Raw genomic sequence first — 13,089 nt, forward strand, 5'->3', positions numbered from 1 at the left:
TTAAAGTTTATGTTTTCTTAAAAATACCTGGATTAAGTTACAAATTAAATCATTTCAAGTTAGCTAATTGTAAGTTCAATTAAAAGTTGTTAATATTTTATTATTTTACTTTTTAACTAGTTGCTACCCAACTCTGATATTTTTATATGCAAAATAATTGAAAAAATCGACTGACGAATAAGTTATATGAAAATCGAGTCATATGAAAGTGGATAGCGATTAATTTTATGACCTATATTGATTAGTTTTTGCTCTTAATAAGTATGCTCGTAATCTTGTAATATTTTTTAAATATCCTGTATACAGAGTGTAATAAGTAATCGATTTTTCTCACGGCGCAGTGTCATGAAACGTTATCGATGTCTGCTTTAATTTCCCTACTAACTTTTCTCGAAGGTGGCGCGCGTCAAGCGTATCGATTATTTGTCAGCCGTCACATATCAGTGTCGCGAACGTGACAACACACTTCAATTGCTTATTTTACACGTAAAATAATTGCTCTTAATTGCACTTTGTACCTGAACGAGTCAAGCTAAGGTGTGACGACCGGTCGTCTTCGGGAGAACCGAGCAAAGGCTTTAGTCATCGCCGTCAAACCGCGCAAGTGCTCTATCGCCGGCTGACGCCATGATTTATTGGTTGATTCAGTTGCGTTTGGTTAACCTTGGCTCATTATTCCAGACCACTCGCCGCTTCTCTTCCTCGCGCGATAATCGAATTTGCAACGCGTGCACTTGTAATTCACGCCTTCCGTCCGACGACGTGGCTAATCGTCGTCGATAAAAATCTATCTTACTATATTCACGAGTTTATTAAAGCTAATGCTTGTTTTATTGAGTTCAAAGTAAAAGCGCATTATGATTTTTTAATTGAGTAGATGGCAATTACGTTGCATAATTCAAGGAAACTTATGACACATTTTCTAAATATATATTATTGATAATATGCGTAAAACAAATTAAATTTTTCTTTTTGACATATTAATTGTGTAAAGAAACTATATTTGTTAACATGGTAATTGATAAGGGTACCGAATCCGTTTCAGACAGAAAGTTAATGCAAAATTTATGATTATAATTGACAGAAATTGATGATGGATTTAAAATACAAATCTGCTAGTTTTAACGACTATATTAACAAAGTGAAATTAATTTCGGTCGTACTTAGTCTTTATCAATCACAATTATTATATATTAAAGTATTGGTGACTTTTTCTTCCATTTTTGATCTACGTATTTAGAAATATGTCTTAAATTACGTCACACGATGTTAAAATATCTTTGAATACTCCCCATTATTATAATTGACCAAAGTGCAACGACATAACTGACCCAGGCACTCGATTCTGTATTACAGGTGAAAAACCGCACAAATGTGTCGTGTGCGGCAAGGCGTTCTCCCAGAGCAGCAACCTGATCACGCACATGCGTAAACACACCGGCTACAAACCGTTTCAGTGCGGTCTCTGCGAGAAAGCGTTCCAGAGGAAGGTCGATCTGCGTAGGCACCGGGAAGGCCAGCATCCGGCGGCACCGGCGCTCGATTATCGTTCTTTGCAGATACCACCGCAGCAACAGCAGCAGCAACAGCCAAATGGCAATCGGCACTCGCCGATACCACTGCACTCGGCATCCTCCGCGGGTTATCACGTGATATCCGTGCCCGGCAGTAGCTGAGACTCGTTCATCTGACAACTTCGTCCATGAACGTGCACCAGGCTCTCAAACCGGACAGCTGAGCGGTAGGTAACGTTGGATCGCGACGCTGCCGCGACTGGTTGGGGGAGGGAGGGCAATACTGCGAGTATTGGGAGATCGGCTGCCGGAAGCGAGATTTCGTTGGTACTTAAACTCCGACGGAATTGACTGAACGAAATAACGCAGCACTCACGTGTATATACATATATGTACACTGAGAAAAAATTTACTAAAATTTAAAAAAATGTTCAAATTTAATCCTTACGGTACTATGTTCAAAATGGTGCCTTATTCCTACCATCCTGGGTATCTCAAATCTGTTCATTTCTTCACCTATTTAAAGTGGTTCTAAAAAACTCTAAAAATTCGCAAACGTACTTTCAGTTTTCTGGAACAAATGTTGAAACTTTAATTTAGAAAATATAGTATATATAATTTAATAACCGAAGTAAATATAAGTTGGATAAAACTTAATTGTACGAACAAGAATTGGTCAAGCATGAAATGCTCAGGACACTAAGGAAAGAGTTAAGAAATGCGTTCAGGAAAAATTTTTAGTATATTTTTCTTAATTTTAATAATCATGTGTTTGTATACTGTGAATACATTTTTTAAATTTTAGTACAGTGGATGTACGCATGTGTGTGTGTGTGTGTGTGTGTGTGTGTGTGTGTGTGTGTGTGTGTGTGTCTGCATTAGCGGATATATCGTTGAGATAGCCACATCCTTAGAAAGTCGACGTCTTTTACGTGAGCTAAGTTTAATTATTGTGTAAGGTTGAATACAGTGAGAAAGACCGAATCTTTATTATCCAGAAAAGCCTCTGGAATCAGAGTAGAAAAACAGATCTCAATGCTATGCATTCTGGACCGTGTTTCAAAAGTGTTTATAAAAACGTTAGAGTGCTTCTTATATCATTCTTATATCTTATTCTTGTCTAATGAACGATAGCGATAGGATGATGAAAAAGCGCGCTAACAACTTTATAAGCGCGTTCTGAATGGACTTTTATAAAAGAAGGCAATTATTGGCGCTTCGCGGCGTTTATCGTATCAGTGATGCATCTATTCTCTCTCTCTATTGCGTATATGTATAATAAATGTATATGCAATATATTAATAATTTCTTGAGCAACACGCGATACATTTCGACATGGAAGTAGCATTGATGTGCATTATATATCCGTGCATTATATATCGGTCGGAACGCGAGTATAAATTACATTAGACGCGATATTACTTCCGCATCGAATCACTCCTTTCATTTTATCGGCCTAATTCAAGCGCAAACTTTATATGGCCGTAGCTCTAATAATGTATTGCTGTTATTGACGTCTTGGAATGTCTCGGAATATCCGTGAAAGTGTAACGCGAGAAGTAGAATACGGGTATCTCGAACGGAACGAAAGAAAAAAACCGACGAGACGTGTCACGAAAGTGACATAGGTCGGTCTTATCTCAAACGATAAATACACACAGCCGTGATTGCACGCGTGATTGCACGATACAGATTCGAGGCGCGCCGTAATTCAAGGATTGTCAGTCGACGCCGAAGCTCGCTGTCTCCCCGCGAGCCGATCTCGCTTGTGCTCAGGTGAGAAACGGAATTGTAAATATTTTTCGTTGAAATCACCACACCGCGATAACTCTTCTTCGAAGGCATAATTATGGAGTGTGAAGCACGTAATCGAACGCGAAGTATTTACATAAATCAGTTAACGTGTGTTTAAAATCCAACCAGTGCCTTGATATTTCTGTATCACTCGGTATATTTCTGACGTAATTAGAATTATTATATAAGCTCTGATACATATTATTTGTCTTTTTCAGTTTATTTCTGGGCATCGAATTGTCCGATCGGAAATAATTCGACATAGTCGACTAAACTAAAGTCCTATATAAAGAGAGAAGCGGCATTGATGTCGCTCTGACGAAGCTCTAATTGGTAATCTGATTAATACTTTGATTGGGTGACCCCTCTTAAATGAAGCAGCCATATTGTGATTGCAGCTATTTGCAGAACTGACCCTTGATAATTAGGTTAGATAAGATTGGAGATGAATAGGACGGAGACTTTCTTATAGAGGGCATAAAACTTTCCACACTCAAAGCTTTCGTGAGAGTAAAATTTCACACTCAGAATTCGGAGTACTTAAAAAAAAATTTTAATTTTTGACAAAAACACTATCTTATTCGAGCGCATGCTATAACAAAAAAGATAAAATACTTATGTATTATTGAAACCACCACCCCCCTCTCCGCTCCCTTCCATTCGGACGGGGTACTTCAGAAAAGTCAAAAGTCTCCGTCTCTGGTATAAGATAAGAAAAATGATTACAATACGTCATTTACATGTTTGTATAACATTTTCAAGTATCAGCATCAATCAATCGTCGTATTTATTCAATAAAAAAGATATGAAAACTGTAACATATATATTAAACAGTATAAATCTTAACCTCCCGCTGATGGAATATATTTATATTAAATGGAGTTTAATGACATTGGAGCGATCACAATATAACTAGATACGATGGGGATTCAAAGTCTGTATAAAGACACTACTGGAAGTGGTAGTGAGGATTTGATGTCGCTTCTTTCTTTATATAGGACTCTTATAGTAGATAAACGAATTTAAAAAGAATTAAAAATTCGTAATAAGACTGTCTACAATATACAGTTTAATTATTAGTCTCGATTGCATCGATTGCATCAAAAAGATTCAAGTTTTTAATTTTCAATTTTCAAAATACTTTTCTCTCTCAAGATTCGTTTTCATGATATATTATTCAAGCTTTTTTATTTGTGATTAAAAATTATATTTAATAAAAACTTCGTGTATGTGTTCTAATGTTTTAAAATCAATATAAATTGTCAAAGACTAATGAGCAAAACTAAGTCACAATGCTATTATAAACAACTTTAATAAACAGTGTATCAAACGTTTCGACCGTAAATGCGGTTATTTTGTAATATATTTTATTTTAGTGAGGATGAACGCATTTACAGTCAAAACGTTTTATATATTATGTATTTGATAAAGTTGTGATAAATAACACATTAATACTGCAATATATTAATAATTAAATTTTCAATATATCGTTAGAAATGATAATTATAATTATCACATTTGCAAAATTTAACGGAACAAGAATATTATATATATATAGACATATACATATGTATCATACCTCTTGAGGCACGTATGCAGGATATCAAATGTATTTGTTATTGGGATTTTAACTATGGCTGCCTCAATAAGGTTATTTCACGCCTGTGTTCACTCTCATATTTGAGTGGGTAATGTGAACATAGACGTGGAAAAACCTTATTGAAGCGGCCATATTGGACACGAGTTAAAATTCCATTATTTTTGATGTTTCAATGCTTGGAAGATAAAGTGAATAAAAAGTAATAAAGGGAGATACGAAAATGTATTTCGTAAATTTTGGAAAATTCGATAATGTAGAAGTAACTCTAGATGGCCTAGATCACCATTGTTATTTTTGATTAACTTGCTATTCATTACACTGGAATCTATGGAACTCTGTAACTTAGTCACGTTATATCTCTGAAAGACATTTAAAGATATATAACAGAAAGCGTATTTTTAGCTCAAAATATGTGAAATCGATAAAGCAAGATAAAGACGATAAACAAGATCAAAATACAAAATATTTTAAAGTAATAGAGAGAGATATTTTGACCGTTGTTGTATCAACACAAATTGAACAAGAATGCCTATTACGGTCGTAGCTAGATCTTCGTGCTTGTATCGTCTATGTGATTTTATATACTTTCCTCAAGTTCAATGAACTGCGCGCCGAATTAATTTTCAGTCATAACACAATTCTAAATTGAACGAGATTAAGTGATATCACGTATTATTAAATATTAACCCTTTTCCCCCCTGAAAAAACTGTAAAGAAATTATTGCGAAAAATATCACCTCAGCGAGGGTTCGAACCTGGGACCTCTCGAATCTCCGGTACGGAGCACGAAGACCTAGATACGACCATAGTAGGCATTCTTGTTCAATGTGTGTTGATACAGCAACGGTCAAAATATCTCTCTCTATTACTTTAAAGTCACGCTCATCGTGAAAACGTTCTAACTCATAGTCGATTATTTCGGCGTGATTTCTGGCCACCGGAGTTTTAAATTTAAAATCTTCATTGGAATTGAATAGGGATAAAAGATCGCCGCTTATCTAATTGCATGTGGAGGAATAATTTCGATTTCCAAATAACACAGATGAGCACTGATAATTTTCATCTGGTTTACGTAATACTGACGATGATTAATATTTTTCCACAAAAAGAAAAAATTGAAAAAAGTCCTCAAGATGTAAAATGTTCTTTATTTGTTTTATGACACTACAAAAAAAATTTCTTTAAATTTGTTTATTTAAAATTTATTAAAAATAAATAAATAAATAAATTATTTAAATAGGGAAAATTATCGAATTTTTCAAAGTCTGTGAAATATATATATCTAAATCTCTCCTCGTAAATCGGAAAAAATTTATGTCAATTTGGGCTCATTTTGTTCGCTAATAAGTTTATGCAATTTAAAACTTGATCGACCTGATGTTGAAAACAAAGTGCCTGAATGTGTCTTTCTTCGGTATATCCCGTTGTACCAGACTTGTATTTATGAAATATTGCACTCCTACTTGTACTATAAAGTACGTCTTCACTTTTAAATAAATAATATGTGTATGTTGGTGTACACTTAAGTTTCATAATGTCTATAGATGCAGATATCAAAATTATTTTTAACACGTTCCTTTAATTATATATTATTAGTTTTAATATGACATAACCATTTATATACATATATAACAAAACGTTTCCTGTGAAGTTCAAGTGAACATCTTAGCTAGTAAACCATTTAGACTGCGCATAATCGATAGTCATACAATTGATAACAAAAATTAATTTGTCATTCAATTGGAATTATTAAGAAGCTACTTTTTGTGTAATCCTTTTTATCTTACAATCGATATGCGAGAGTCTAAATGTAACAAAATGAAAATGTACGCAAGATGTATCAAGAACTTTGAGTTAAATACTATTTTCTGTCACGTATCATAGTCCATCGAAGCCAAAGTCGTCTGTTTTAAAAATGATACGCCGTTTCGAAACGTCATCGACCCCCCTATCGAGACACTTTACGATCGACATTTTCAAATTTTTTTATATGCTACTGCGATATCAATTTTTACGTTTTACTTTCGCGTGCTCTTTAGCATACCTTTGTAAAATTATCGGTACAAATATCATCGACGGACGGTTTTCATCCGTCATTATTAAAATATACTTCCCGCAGGGAGTTACTGCTGTGAAAGAAACGCGCGAATGGAAGTGATTATTTTTGTATCGATGCAAAGGAAAGCTAAATGTGTTGCTTAAGCGATGAGCACGCTGTACTTTACCTGCACAGAAAGAAGGAGCAATTGATGTTAAAATATACACGATTGTTAGCTCGCGTATGTAATTTCTGAAATATGGCTTTTCAAGCACGCGCGGAAGCTTTATGTAAATAATTATAGGATTTCTTCTACCGTAAAGAATATCCGACGTTTCAAAATCACCGAAGGATCATCCGTCCCCGCGTAAGCGAAAGAAATCGCGAGAATTGCGACGACGCAAACGAAATTTGCATATCCGGCAACGAATCATAGCGGCTAGAGGACCAAAGATAGCATAAGTCGGACTTGATCGATTGGTAGCGCAATCGAGTTTTCTCCCTTTCCTCCAGAGTTTAAGTAAAATATAAAATGAAACAAGTTATCGTACGAGAGGACAACGATGTCAATCGTGAAAACTCGAAGCTTACCAGAGATCCCGGTCCTTCGTACGTACGTACAGATTGTAACATACCATTAGGATTAATTAGTTCATTAATTATGTGCGACGATTAAGATTAGGTTAGATTAATTGTCTGTCAACGACGTTTCGTTAATTCGCTGGCGATCAAAACCCTGTGACGAAGATTACGATCGACGAATCGGATCGTGCAGAGGTATGCCGTTTCCCCCGATTTAATTGGCTAATTAAAACGGGTCAATTAATTAATTAGCGAATACCGCAGCGCGACACGTCTGACACGAGGCTCGTGCGTTAAGCAATTTGTGCTATATATATTATGATTATGTAAACTATTATGTGTAGAAATGAATCGCGATCGATAGATCAATAAGTAGGTACCTTTCAGATATTCGTGTATGTGTCTGTCGAGCGTGAAAAGAAAAAAGCGCGGGTATATGTATACGTTTGAGAGAAAGAGTGTGTGTGAGAAAGAGCGCAATAGTGATAAGAGAAAGATTTTGCGAGCATGAACGAGCGATTCGTGTTAATCGGTAAAACCAAAAATATGTTTATTATTACTAAAGAAGATATTGATCGAATAAATTGTTTTTCTTATAGATGCCTTGCATCATTTTTATGTATAATGTTCCCATATATTCATTCACATTATTATCACGTCTGTGTTTTTAAGTAATGCATTATTTATACTGCATAATTTGCAACGCTTTTTAATAATTATGACAATCTACGTATCTAACATTTCAAGGCCCAATGTAATTATCGTTTTAATTTTCACAATCTAAATATCTTATTTTCGTAAATCATTTTCCATTGTTAAACATTACTCATTTAAACGTGTTACAACACAAATTATTATCTGCCCAATTGTCGAGTCACTAATACATTTTACATGAAAAATTAAAATCTGATATATTTGTAAGGTTTCGTCGAAAATCAAACAAGCCCAAAAAGTTAAATTTTTAAGAAACAAAAAGTTTTTTCATTATCAAATTGTTAATTGTACAAATATAATAATTTTTCTCTGGTCACAATAGATTTAAATTTTGATTAAAAAAAGATTTTGATCATTTTGAATACTTATTTAAAACACTAGACTAGAAGGCTTGTGTCAGTCATAGCGATTGTTGGTGCCAAATAATAATTTTTTTCTATTTGTTATTTTTACCATGTCCAATTCAAACTGCGCGTCGTACATTCGTCGGATTTGAAACACAAAGCGGGAATAGTAATATTAATGCTATAAGAAGCATATATAATATTCACCCTCCCCGGAAAATCTATAAATTATTTTATTGTAAAAAAATAACACTTCAGCTAGGGTTTAAAAGAAAACTCGTTTAAAAGAAAAGGAAGAACCTTATAAACTTTTGGTTCTTGTAGAATTTTATATTTATTGTCAATGTATTCTATAATTAATATTTCATATTTATCTTTTTTTATAACATCAATAATGGTAAAGGTGAAGAAAGAAATAATATTTAAAATATAAAGTAACAATTTCTTTACTTTTTATATACAAAATTTTGCAAATTGCTCTTAAAAAACACCCTTCTATATTCTTCTTTGTGTAAATATGGTAATTTTTCTCCAGGCATAATAAGCATAAGAGGTTAAACATTAATTAATATTTTAAAGCTCCATTAAACTTTTATATTTTAAAGCTCCTTTAATTGAGTCTTTTGGAAATTTTTGTATGTATTTACTACCTCTTTATATTTATATTTCTTGTTTTCTGTTTGATTTTTGGCAAAACAAAATTGTTCAAAATTGTAATCTTTGGCAAAATAATTTGGTGCCATAGAAATACTAGATTAAAAAATATGGTCTTATTTAGTCTTTGTAAAACATCCTTCAAAGATTAAATAGAACCATTTTACGTTAATTTCTCTATTACTGTTCCATTTTCCTTTAACAGTGTATACTTTACGATATTTTACTCTTCCAATTGTTTCGTTAATATGGATTGCTCATACAGGCGATACGAGGTCAATTTGCATTGTTCAAACGTAAAATCGTTGTTCTGATAACTTTACGTAATGCAAAATTTTCCTTTATGCCATTTATCCCTTGGTAATTCTCCGTCTTTGGCGCGTATATTTCCTTCGGAGCCGAAGGTCGACAATTGTCGCGATAAGATAATTTTATTACGTTTGTTGGAGCAATTAACGGTATAATCGTTTACGGAGGATTTCAACTGCACCCGTCTAGAAGCGAGCGTACGTAGGTTTTGTGCGCAAAAATAAAAGTCACAATTCATCGTAATATGCAAATGGAATGTGCAAGACTTTCCGTACACTTTTAACGTTTCATATAATTGTATAGACCTTGCATCGCAATCATTCGTTCCATGTGTCATTGATAATTGCTAATCAACAGTTGTTGTTAGTAATCTTTTTAAATTCAGGTTTACAACATAAAAAGTGATTTTAATTGACAGCAGTCAAACAAAGATAACAAATGCCATCTGTGAACGCCGATAAACTGCAATCTTGGGTACTTTTTTTTTAAATTAAATCAAAAGCTCGACAATATAAAGATTACCTAGATTAGATTGTCATCTTAGATAGATTTTTATTTTATGAAGAGGGCACATTACTCCCGGTTCCTTTTCAATTCCTCACATATGTCATCAGATTTTTAGAAATAAAAAAATAGTAATAAATATATCATAATTTTGAGAAGAACTATAATTAATTAAACAATACATTGTGTTGCTAAATTTGTTAAGTTTTAAATTTAAAATATTGATTATTAATAAAGTTATTGTAGAAAATGTAAATGAGGCCGTACATTATTATTTTCTCCCCTATATATTATAAAATTATATGCTTATGTAATGGCAACATTATGTATATTATTATATATTAGAATTATAAATTAATTATTATTATGTTCAAAATTGAGTAATTAGAAATTTTTGGTACTAAATACTTAATGATACATGATATGAAAGGACTTGTGTTTAATGAGTATAATCTGTTTAATGCATAATAGAATGTATTACATATCGATGGATCGATCGTACAATGTTGTCGTATTATCGCATTGATTTCATCGCGGGAAAAAAAAAAACATTAAGCAAGAGTTTACGTGTCGATGCAGCATGTGCGCGATGTAATTACGTTTCCTCGAAAGAAGATCGGCTCAGATGTATCGTAATTACAGTGAACTGTGCAAGCAATCAGTATTTATGATTCCACCAAACGTGTAATGCAACCCCTAAAGTGTATTTCTCGCCGGATTTAATGATAAATGTGCCACAGTAAAGCCGGAAATTGTGCCACTTTGCTTATGACCTTCCTGCATGTTGCCGCGCAATTGCTCATTGTATAGTGCAATTACGAACAACCGGTATAATTACAAAGTAAGCGTCCAAATTACAAAAAAGCATCGGTTGTAACAAGCGTTACGATACGCAAATTCATATTGCTCAAATAAAGTAATTTTTTAACTATTTACGTATTTGTCTTAAAAAGAGCTTGTATAAAATGTTTTAGTATTAATAGTAGAAGGTCGTTAATACAGAGATGCATAGTTCTCCTAAAGCGATATTCTTTTATTTCTTGAAAACATAATCTGCTTAAATAATTCTTCTTGTAAAGCGAAAATAAAATTTGCACGATTTTCTTTTGCAAATGGCGTAGTTTAAATAATGTTGAGTATACTATTGATAATGTTAGATCCTTTTGTATGTTTGCAGCTTCTTAAAACTGCTTTGTTTGTATTTTTCTCTTTCATGTTTTCCTCGTAGTACGGTTTGTAACATAAAATTACCGTACAGCGTAAACTGGTGCATTTTTCTGTTAATGAGAATAGACTATAGATCTGGTAACTTAATTTATGATATATAAGCTTTTATTGTCGCGCTATCATTTGCATCCATTACATTTGCGAATAAGAAAACGCATACTCTCAAAATATAACAAGCAAAAGAAAAAAGTTATTTGAATTTCTTGGAGAACAGGATAATCTTAAGATACGTGTAAATCGACAAAAAATAATCTTAACCCGTCTGTATGTACGTGAGTCTAAGACGTCCGGCAAAAATATATTTTATTACTTATTTTATCAATTTGTAATTAATTTTTCACTACAAGGGCACGTGTTTGAATTCTGCCATTACTACTGACTATATAATTTTGGGGCCCAATTTGTCAAACGCTCATTTTTGATTATATTACAAAAACAATAGTTATTGCAAAATGTGAAACAGTTAGCATAATAAAAATTGTTTTCTGACAAAAGACACTTTGTAGTTTGTATTTATGTTTCTACAGTTTTGTTGTTAGCTTCTGTATTTAAGAAATATCATCTAAATCAAAGCAGTATGTCAGTATTTATAATCTTCCTCTTATTTATTTCATTACAAGAAAAATGAAACAAATATTTAAAAAAAAGAAAAACTTGTTTTACAGAAAAGAGAGAAATTAAATAAATCTCATATAAATGTATACGTAACATTTTTCTAACAATAAAAATACAAAAAAGAAGGAATATTATTATGTTTTCCGCATTATTCAATTGTAATTGCAAATAAAAGTAATATTTCAGTATTTATACGCGCGTAATCTCGCAATGTAACAAAAGATGCTACTCTTTTCAAAATCCTCACTTACTTTTCTTCGTAACTCCTCGGGAGTTAGACGTGCGTTTCGGTCAGTAAATTGAGAAATCCAAAAGACGAGATAAACCGTCGTGCACGGTGTCGACGGTGTGCACGGTGTCGACGGTGTGCACGGTGCGCCCGTAATTGGCCAATTTGCATTTCGCGATCCGGGGCGAAGGCGAGCCCGCGATTCGCGAGATAACGGAGGAAGGGGAAAAGAAAGAAAGAGAGAGAGGGAAAGAACGAGATAATCGGGCCACACCGCCCGATTTCTATCGGAATGCGGCAATTTATACGATCGGCACGATAAGCCTCCACATCCTTGCCGCGAAAGACTCTCCGTTCGCTTCCTCGATTCACCTGCATGACTCGTCGGCGATGCGTGGTCTCGAGCGGAGCGTGCTCGCGCGCGTGCTGCATGACGCGCGTGTTGCACTCGCGTGTCAGGAAACTTTTCAGTTATCGTGCAACCTCTGTTGCACCTTCGATGCTCATTGTCTCCGCCACTTTTGAGAAATCTTTCAATGATTTCGGCTTGAATCTTAAAAATCAAGTTTTTTTGTAATGTTATTATTATCATTGGGTGCACTCAGATGCATCTATTATTGTTACGAATCATTTATATTATATATGTAAAATCATTGATTAATAATAGAAGTTCGAAGGAAGTAGTAATGTGACATACGCTCAATTATCTCGGACGTTATCTGTCAATTATCTTTGAGATCATGGATCTCGACGATTATCAAATAATGCGTACTTATATTAGCATTGTTTTAATAATATTTAATTAGCATTTTACATCTTTCTTATGTGTGATTAACTAAGATGTCTCTTTCATTATTACTGCACGTACTCCCTTCTATTTCTTTAAATTTTCTTGAAACCTTATTCGTTTTAGGGTGCAGTCAATTTGATGCTACAAATGCTTTGGAACATTTGATTGACTAATG

General features: G+C 33.6%; 1 protein-coding gene and 1 long non-coding RNA gene across 2 annotated transcripts in view; one reads left to right on the top strand and one right to left on the bottom strand.

The window, feature by feature from the left end:
- Nucleotides 1-3,500, top strand: part of LOC105205222 (fez family zinc finger protein erm) — a 40,066-nt gene extending 36,566 nt beyond the window's left edge. The window contains exon 6 of the mRNA XM_011174522.3: nucleotides 1,357-3,500. Within this exon, the coding sequence (XP_011172824.3) occupies nucleotides 1,357-1,676 (320 nt within the window). The 3' untranslated portion in view covers nucleotides 1,677-3,500. The remainder of the gene's footprint in view (nucleotides 1-1,356) is intronic.
- Nucleotides 1-13,089, bottom strand: part of LOC120358135 — a 143,999-nt gene that overhangs the window by 65,838 nt on the left and 65,072 nt on the right. The gene's annotated exons all lie outside the window — the stretch shown is intronic.

The sequence above is a fragment of the Solenopsis invicta genome, chromosome 6 (assembly GCF_016802725.1).
Source record: "Solenopsis invicta isolate M01_SB chromosome 6, UNIL_Sinv_3.0, whole genome shotgun sequence".
NCBI classification, from domain to species: Eukaryota; Metazoa; Arthropoda; class Insecta; order Hymenoptera; family Formicidae; genus Solenopsis; species Solenopsis invicta.